The 9,321-nt window shown below is 52.0% G+C and overlaps 1 protein-coding gene across 1 annotated transcript in view; it reads right to left on the bottom strand.

Moving 5' to 3' along the window:
- Positions 1–528: 528 nt before the first annotated feature.
- LOC104461219 (integrin alpha-11-like) overlaps positions 529–9,321 on the bottom strand; it is a gene marked incomplete at its 3' end in the record, with an annotated part of 9,397 nt that continues 604 nt past the window's right edge. The window contains exons 2-10 of the mRNA XM_010072722.1: positions 9,278–9,319; positions 6,817–6,908; positions 6,149–6,263; positions 4,519–4,646; positions 3,685–3,833; positions 2,675–2,819; positions 2,196–2,361; positions 1,451–1,521; positions 529–673 (exon numbers count right to left, since the gene is read on the bottom strand). Of these exons, the coding sequence (XP_010071024.1) occupies positions 529–673; positions 1,451–1,521; positions 2,196–2,361; positions 2,675–2,819; positions 3,685–3,833; positions 4,519–4,646; positions 6,149–6,263; positions 6,817–6,908; positions 9,278–9,319 (1,053 nt within the window). The remainder of the gene's footprint in view (positions 674–1,450; positions 1,522–2,195; positions 2,362–2,674; positions 2,820–3,684; positions 3,834–4,518; positions 4,647–6,148; positions 6,264–6,816; positions 6,909–9,277; positions 9,320–9,321) is intronic.

Raw genomic sequence — 9,321 nt, 5'->3', positions numbered from 1 at the left:
CAGCATCCCACCCCACAGCATCCCACCCCGTAGCATGCCATCCTGCAGCGTCCCACCCCACTCCCCGCCCTGGGGCAGCTCAGCCTGGCACGCACATCTCCGGAGCAAGGCTGCATTTTGCAAACCAGGCTGATATTTTTACTCCGAGGCTTTAACCGCCACACATGGAACGGATTAACCCAGCAGGTATTTCCTCCCTAGGCATGAAATTTCATCAGCGCTTTTTAAACCGTTCCAGTAAGCGTTGCAGATGACCCGGGCTGGCCGGTGGCTGAGCTACTTTTGCATTTCAATCACTGTTGTGCTGCACCCCGTGGGTGATGCTGGACCCTTCCCAGGCGAGGATGCTCAGGGATGCTGCAGCCCTGAGTAAGGGGCAACGTCGAGATTGCGCCAATGGGAGCTTGCAAACAGCCAGGCATGGTCCTGCCTACGCTGGCTGCTCTGAGTCATTTGAGAAATATGTCGTGCTTCCTATTATTAAGAGTAAAATCATGAATTCAGCCCTGGCAGCACAACCTTTCTTACCTAAATAGGCTCCATGATTTTTCAGCTCCTCCGGGAACTCCTGGAGATAGGATTCCCGCAGGGGAATGACTTTCCCGCTGCTGGTTTCCTTCAGGACGGCTCCGTTCCAGTCGTAGGCACCCACGGCTCCCAGCAAGATCCCATCCTGCGGGAGAGCGGGAGGAGTTTGGGGTATTTCTTGCCAAGTGGAGACAATTGTCCCCCACCCTGCCCGCAGGGACAAAGCTGGTTCCTGCTGGGACGGGCGAGGGGACGCGATGGGCTGGTGAGAACACATGTGGGGGTCCCTCAAAAAAACCCTAGACTATATACTTAGGGGAGGCTGAAGAGTGCAGAAGAGAAAGTCAGCAAATGGTGCCTCCCAGAAATTGCGCATTTTATGGAAAAGGGAAGAAATCTCACAAACGGACAAAAAAAATCAATAATAATAATAATAGTAAAAATAATCAAGCAAACCATCCTCCAAAGCACACTTGGAAAGAGGGAGCTTTTCAAACATGCTGGGGTGACATTTCCACCCCTTCCATATGTTTTCCGTGTGATTTTCCTCCCCAGGAAGAGCTGGAGCAGAAATCCCTGCTGGCTTTTTGCTCGGACCTGCCAGCCCGCAGCGCCCGGGGGTGGCAGGGGATGGTCTGCCCTCTGCGTCCCACCACCACGGCAAATCCCTTCCAAGAGCTTGTGGCATCGGGAAGAGCTGCTCAGGCTGGTCCTGAGGAAGGGACGGGTCTCCAGCATCCCCCTTCCCCTGGGATAAACCAGCAGCAACCACATTTTCCTCCTTATGCTGGTGTTACCAATTGAGCTTCATGATGAATAACTTGCCCAAAATACCATCTCCCCACCCCCAGCGCCTGGTGACAATAAAAGGCAGGAGCAGGAGCAAAAAATACCAAACAACAACCCATATTTACTCTCTTACTTCCACAACATGTGATGAAAATCCAGTCTGGGACATTTCCAGTCCAAAGGAGATTTCATTCTTGTTGGTTCCTTTAAAAAAAAAAAAATAAAATAAGGGGAACTTGGATTTAATGGAATTTAATGGAGAGCTTCGATGGGACTGAGGGGTGCTTGGGTGGGTCAGGGTGGGATGAGCACCCACCACCACCCCCCAGAGCACAAAGGACTCCAGCTGCTGCAAGATGACACCAAAATATGGATTTGGAGGATTTCTCCTAATTGCAGTGGGGTGAAGCTTCTCACCCAGGGGAATTTTCTTCCCCAGAGAAGCATTGGGCTGGCTGGACCAAGGGAACTGGGAGTTTGTGAGCTGGTTTGCCCCAAATTCCCCCAAAGCCCACAGTGTTCAATTTGCAGTGAAAGCCCTCCATCCTCTGTTCCCATTTTCATCTCAGGACGCGCTTTTCCTATGAAATTTAGATTTAGAAATTGAGAGCCACCATAGCTGTGCACATACCGGTGACCAGAACGAGGGGTGAGCTTTGGAGGAGAGAGCGTCTGCTGCTGGTGCTGGAGGGATGCAAACCGCTCAAAATAAAGACATTGCTTTAGAGATGGAGATATTCAAAGCAATATTTTATGTTCTGTATCAGATATTAGGGAAACCTCTGGCGTGACCCGTTCCAATTCAGCAAACCCAGGAGTGACAGCACATCCGAACAACCCGCTGCAGCTGGGAGGTGTCGGGGAGGATCATCGCTCACCTTCCAAGCTAAATATCCTTTCCCCCAGCGCGTCCACGATGTCTTTGAGCGCTGCCTCATCCGTGACATTAAAGAAATGTTTGTCATCCGGGTCGCTCGCTATAAATTTTATCTCATTCAAAAAGGCTTCGGGATTGATTCCTCTTCTGTTATAATAACCCAACACCTAGGATGGAAACAGAAATGCAAGAGTCAGGGGTTTCCATGCGATGGATGAAGACATCCCAGAGCTGCTGTAACTCATGGAATTTGGGTGCTTGGTGCAACGCAAGGTCCTGCCTGTCCCCAGCCACGGCACCTGCTCCAGCAGCCGAATCCAGAGACGAGCATCCCACCGCCTCCTGCAGAAGCAGGACCAGCAGCAGCCACCCCTGCAAACGTGCGCGCTGGCAGTCCCATGGCATTGGGGAGCACAGGGCACGGCTGAGCTCTGCATGGCTTTCGCAGCCGTTCCTTGCTGGAAGGGGTCCCCCACTTACCGCCACGGCGTATCTGGTGACGTTGTCCTTCTCGCTGTCCTCGATCACCTTCTCCAGGTCTGGGCTGTCGTGCGACTCTCCATCTGTGATGACAATCATTACTCTCTTTGCCCCTTTCCGGCCACCTTTCTGAAATGCTTCCGAGCTGCAATTGAAGAGATGCCCTGGGCTGCTCAGCCTCGCCAGGCGGCACGCGGCTCCCACCGCTCCCCAAAACCGCCACGGCTGGCGGACATGTGCCCCATCACCCCCATCATAAAGCACCGAGCGGCGTTGGGTGGGCTGCCAGCCCCTGGGGAGATGCAGTGGGGTGCAGGACTCACAGGAAATATTTTAGGACTTTAAAAGGGGATTTTTTTTTTCCACTGATGGAGCTTCTTGCAGGAAAGGAGGCTTTAATTCAGCAAAATGTGTGCAGGGGGTGAGGCAGTGGCCCAGGTTGCCCAGAGAAGCTGTGGATGCCCCATCCCTGGAGGGGTTCAAGGCCAGGCTGGATGAGGCTTTGGGCACCCTGGGCTAGTGGGAGGTGTCCCTGCCCAGCTCCCTTCCAACCCAAACCATTCTATGATTCTATGAAAATTCCCTAAATACCAGTTGGGCTGTGCCAAAAAATTGCAGGAGCAGATAATGGAGGAGATGGAGCTGTGGGTCGGGGCTGTACTGAGCTCCCGGGTACCCAACAAGGATCTGCAGACCCTGGGGCAGGTGGAGGTCACGTTTGGGGGGCTGAGAGCTCAGCTCTGGGTGCTTTCAGAAAGAGGAGGCGTCTCCAGAGTCTGCCTCTGCATCCTCCTCCTGGTCCAGCTGCAAGTGAGGATGGAGCGGTTTTGCAAAGCATTGTTTGTAAAGCACGAATTGAGGACTGAGCCTTTTGGTAAGAATATTTTTAGCCTGGCTGTATCCCTTGCTTTCTAAGCAGCAAGGAAAAGTGAAGGGGGAGAGAGGGAAGAAAAATCAACGGTAACTTTAAACTCATTATCAGAATGAAGAGGAAGGTGAGTGATTTTTACCGAGCAAACTCTATCCCATAGGCGGTCCTGGTTTCTGTACCTCCTCTCTGCTCTATGTGACTGGCAGCCGCTACCACATCTTTTACAGACCTGTAGTCATTTAAATGAAACTCGTGGACGACGTCTTCTCCGTACTGAACCACTCCGACCTGGGGATTAAAGGAAGATCACAACGGACGCCAGCAACCTGCTGCATAGCGCGGGTCTGCGACACAACGAGCAGCTTTGGTCTACCACATGGAGTAACCGCCACCGTTAAAAACCAATCACTCTGTCCCAATATGCTCCAGACTTCCCTCTATGGGAGGGTTGATAATTCTCAATTTTGCTTTTCTTCTCTGCCAGCTGACCCATGTGCAGCCAGCCCTGCCCAGCCATAACGGGTCGGGGTGATGCCGATGTGCTGTGCCCCAGGGGGGACCCACAGCATCAATAGATGGGACCAAACGGGGGGTTAGCTGTGAACATTGGTGAGGATACCCCCGCACAAACCCACGCCCAAATCAGCCCATGGTTACTCATAGGTAGAGGATGGAGTTCTCTTTCCAAGCTGTCTCTGCACAGGGCAATATTCTATATTTCCAAATTATTTCGTCTCCCTGTGCCTGCTCAGGGTGGGGGGTGCTGCTCTCTCCGTAACTCATTTGAGACCATTAATATGAATGTTATTTCCATGGACTCTGCTTTGAAATCCATACATGAAAAATTTATTTTGAAAAAGGGTGGTGCCAAATTACAGCACGTTGGCAGCAAAGGGACGTTGAAAATCCAGGTGAGCACGGCCAGGGATTCTGCACGGCACGGGGGGGATGCACAAATTGTGCGGGGGCTTACTTGTATCTGGCCGGGACCAATATAAAATTTTTTCAAGATGTTTATGAGGAAGTGCTGAACTTCAACCCAAGGATAGATGCTGTTTGATCCATCCAGGACGATGATTATGTCCATGTACGTCTGGCATCCTGTGAAAAACACACAGTCGGTTATTGAAAGACCTTGGCAACGCTCGCAAAGGGGAGATTTATGGCTTCATTCCTCCCAGTCAGGTACTTGCTGTTAGGATTTTTTTGAAAAAAAAAAAAAAAAAAGGTCTTATTTCAATCATTCATAAAGACCTTTGGGCTTCCATAAGGTAGAGAGAAGCCACAAGCATCCTCTCTGCCGAGAAAAGACCGGATAACTTTCTAAGAATAACACTCAGCAGTATCTTTTCTGATTCAGATTTGGATTTTTATCCGGTCTAATGTAGTTCCATACTTCAAAGAGCGGTGCGCTGCAGGCAGGATCCGGCCCCGTCCCCCCCGCAGAGCGATGCTTTACCCCTGAGTCACTCCCCAGCCCCGCCTGGCCTCGCCGGAGAGCGCGAGTCGGGCATTTCCTCCCCTTCCCATTAAATCCTCCACGATAAGGCAGCCAAAAACCCCAGCGAGGACCCCAGGGCTCCGCAGTCCCAGCCGCCAAGGGTTGAGGCAGTTGACTGGTTTTCAGCCGGGAAAATTGCTCAGCATCATCTCTCCCTCTTCCTTATAGTTTCTAAAATTATTTAGAAAATTTGCAGAAACCCAGAAGATGCCGGGTTTTCCAGTGACAGATGATTATTGGCTGGCCTGGCATTTATGGGTTAGTGCATCCACGGATCCGACACAGGTCACTCCATCACCATGGTCCTCAGCCACGTGCCACCGTCTCACCCCCCGCCCCAGGACCCAGGGCAGGGAACATCCTCCTGCATCCCACCCACAAAACGGTAACGCTCTGCTCCTTAACAACCTTCTGCCTAAAAAAAAAAAATGACCCTTTGCAGTGAGGGCTAAAAGCATCTTTTGGCCATAAAGAGGGAAGCGACACTGGGAAGGTGGTGGTGGGCTCTGCCTTTCCTGCCTCTGCCCCCACAAAAGTCCCATTTTCCCGCGCTCTGCTCTGCGCTGTGAGAATTTATCGGCACCAAAACGGTGATGGAGCCGGAGCATCGCACCCCTTCGGGGGGGCCCTGATGGTGCAGGACAGGCTTTGGGAATTTCTTACCACCTACAGGAAATCCAGGAAGCTTCTTTAATATCTCAAAAGAAAATCACGTATCCAAATTTACACAATTGGGCCAAAAAATTCAGCTTCCAGTCAATGAGCTCTTTGTTTCGTGCGGCCAAGGTCTGAATTCTTTCCTCTATTTTGCCTTCTTAGCCGTGCTGATAAAATATTCTGGATACTTTTATTTCTGGTTTTGGAAGAATAAGGTATTTTTTGTCTTCCCCGGGTGTCAGTCAAAAGGAAAATGTTTACCAGATGTCTGCGTATGTAACCCCCTTTGAATCACTTCCCTGCATCCATTTCCTCTGCTCTCTTGCCTTCGCTCAAACACTGACATCGCTTTGTGTTCTCAATGGGGCTGAAGCGATTAAAGAACAGAAATCCCCTCTGACTTCAAAGGCGGGGTTAGAGCTGCAGGACAGATTGTTTCTCCTACTCTGCAAAGCCGGAGCCACCGTCTTGGAGAACCTGAAGTTGGAGTTGACCCTGGAGCACATCCCCGTGGTGTAGTAGGAGCTCCCGCACTCGTGGGACCAGAGGGGGCTACAGGCCTGGGGAGGGAAAAAAAAAAAAAATCAGGGATGGATTGAAAATTGCTACTGTTTAATTGCTGCTTTTCGAGGCTGGCCATGCTTTTCCCACATGGAAGATGAGGGTGTATGAGGTTTCAGAGCCCTGTGGTGCAGGCAGCATATATAGAAATACACAGATGGGCGGGTTTGCACACCTTTGTATGTCCGTGCAGCTGGGTTTGCACACCCTTATATGTCCATGCAGCTGGGTTTGCACGCCTTTGCACCTATATGTCCATGCAGCGGGGTTTGCACACCCTTATATGTCTGTGTGTCTGGGTTTGCACGCCTTTGCACCTGTATGTCCCTGAAGCTGGGTTTGCATGCCTTTGCACCTGTATGTCCATGCAGCTGGGTTTGCACGCCTTTGCACCTACATGTCCATGCAGCTGGGTTTGCACGCGTTTGCACCTGTATGTCCATGCAGCTGGGTTTGCACGCCTTTATATGCTTTTGCACATGCATCTGCTTTTGCGTGGCTTTACACGCCATGTGCATGCCCCTTGCAGTAACCGAAGTCCCTGCTCCTCACCAGAAAGCTGTTGTCCTTGGGGTTGGTGGCCAGGCTGAGGCCAAGGCGCATGTTGTCCTTCCTCTCAGAGACGTTGGAGAGCGTTACCCGTCCTTCGGAGAGAGGATGCGTTTAGGGACAGTCGCCACCCAGCCCATGTCCCTGTGTCGCTCCCCAGCATCTCTGGAGCAAGCGGGAACCCGCTGAGCGCTGGAGCAGAGTCTGCTCTGCCTGCTTATGCTGCAGACTTTGTGCTTTTGCTTTTTTTTTTTTTGAAGCAGTCATCAAGATAAGAATTTTTTTATTTTTTTAAATGCCGCAACCAACAAAGAGAAACATCCTCCAGGGAATGAAGCTCTGAGTCAGCGACGGCATCTCTCACATAGTCAATATTTAGGAAGAAACCCCTCTGAGCAGCTACAGCATCTCATCTTTTCTGGCCAGGCCAGTAGGCATTTAGTGGCTGGTTCATCTTGGTGCGTTGCTTTTCTTTCCCATGTCACAGCCCAGAAACCAGGACTGGCTCCCAGGGCAGCCCCGGCTTTCTGCTCACACTAATATCCTTCAGCTGGGACAAAACCCTGCCTAACCCATTCCTCCACTTCAGGGGCTCCAGAAAATGCAGCTCCTGTGACCCAGGGCTCCCCCTTTGCTGTTTTGCCTGAGAAGGAAACTGAGAAGGAGGAAATTGGGCAATTAGTGGTAAAACTGGGCGGCTGGGACATTTCTTTGCCTGTGGCCATTAGAAGTTTCTTGCTGAGGTTTAAATTGAGCTCAGAAAATGAGATCCACCATCAGGAGGTCGAGGGAGCTCAGCCCGATGCTGAGCATCCTCCAGCAGCCCCTCGCTCCATCCCTGCGGACCGGCCGGCTGCAGCCCCGGCTCCCAGCCCTGCACCCCAGGCGTGCTCCAGCCCCCCCTCTGCATGGACACTGCAGCAAAGCCAGAGAAAAAGGGGCTTCAGCCCATCTTCTGCATCCTGCGGGATCCTGGCAGGGATGCTGAGACCCTGCTGTCCCGCTCGGGTACCCAGGTGTGGGACATGTGGGGGGAGCAGGATGCTCCCCATGGCTCCTGCATCTGCTCGGCATGGGGAGGGAAGGGGCAGAGCTCCCGTCCCCCATCAGCGGGTGCTTCTCCGCACCATGGTCATCTCTGCGGCACGCTGGCTGTCAGCTTGGCATCCCCCCCCGGGCAGCTCCGCGTCTGGTTTTACTCAAAGGGCCACAGGGGACTGTGCTAACTAGACAAGTTAATTGGGAAAAAAAAATAAAATAGGATGTGCTCATGGAACCGGTCTTTTCATTTGAAGCTTGTTTCCAATGGACAAAGGATTGCTTTTTAGCAAGATTCAAATTTATACTCACAGGAGACTAATTTCCTTCGATGTTCTCATAGCAAGTAACAAAAGGAAAAAAAAGGAAAAATAAAACAATGTTTAAAAAATAGAAGATTTGGAGACAATCAAATATTGCAGATGATCCAAAGTTCCTCTTCTCTTATCAGCTCTGCTAGAAACCCAAGACAGTTCAGATTCATCGTGATGAAAAATAAAGTGAGAACAGCTGCTCCAGCTGCTCCAGCGTTCAAAAATCCCAGACCCCGCTCCCAGACCCCGTCGATGCTCCTCAGGACCATGAGAAAGTCCCCGGCTCTCACGTTGCCTGCCGAGACAGGGGTGTGCCTGTCGGGTCCCCCACTTTGGGCAGCAAAGGGGACTTGTCCCCTTGTGCCCTGCACTGCCCTGACCTGGTGAGGGCATGTCCCGATATCGTGATATTATACTGTCAGTGCAGTTGGTGCTGGACCAGCCTGGGACACCCCGAGAAAGAATTTGCTCTCTCCATCTGGGGAGATGGGACTGGGATGTCTGCGGGAGCGGAGTCCCCCTGGGGTCTCTCCTCTTGCAAGGGCAGCGATGGGGCCTGGGGGTGGCGGGGCTGGGTGGGAATTCCCAAACACCAAGGCTGCGGGGGGAGGGTGGGTGGTGGGAGCAAAATTTCCCTGCGCCCAGAGGACCTGCTGTGATGTGTACATCATCCGAGCATCCCTCGGAGAGGGGATACAGACACCAGCACGTGCAGCCAGGTGTTTGCTCAAGGGGCCGTTATCCATTGATGAGTTTATCCTGATCCGTTAATAAACCAGTTTAAACTATATTAAATAAAGAACTTTTTTACTTTGTTCCAATTCGCTTGATTTTCATGGAATCCCAGAATGGTTTGGGTTGGAAGGGACCTTAAAGCCCACCCAGTGCCACCCCCTGCCATGGGCAGGGACACCTCCCACTAGCCCAGGTTGCTCAGAGCCTCATCCAGCCTGGCCTTGAACCCCTCCAGGGATGGGGCATCCACAGCTTCTCTGGGCACCCTGGGCCACTGCCTCACCCCCGCACAGGAAAACATTTCTTCCCAAGATCTCATCTAAACCTCTCCCGTTCAAACCGCCCCGTTCCCCTCGCCGCCCTGCCCTGCACAGTACCTAGGTTGAGTTTGGTGCAGTTGCTGTGGCCGGGGTCGGTAACT

The sequence above is a fragment of the Pterocles gutturalis genome, unplaced genomic scaffold, assembly GCF_000699245.1.
Source record: "Pterocles gutturalis isolate BGI_N339 unplaced genomic scaffold, ASM69924v1 scaffold26207, whole genome shotgun sequence".
NCBI classification, from domain to species: Eukaryota; Metazoa; Chordata; class Aves; order Pterocliformes; family Pteroclidae; genus Pterocles; species Pterocles gutturalis.
Note: the sequence above shows the minus strand (reverse complement) of the source record. Positions and strands in the feature narration are given on the sequence as shown.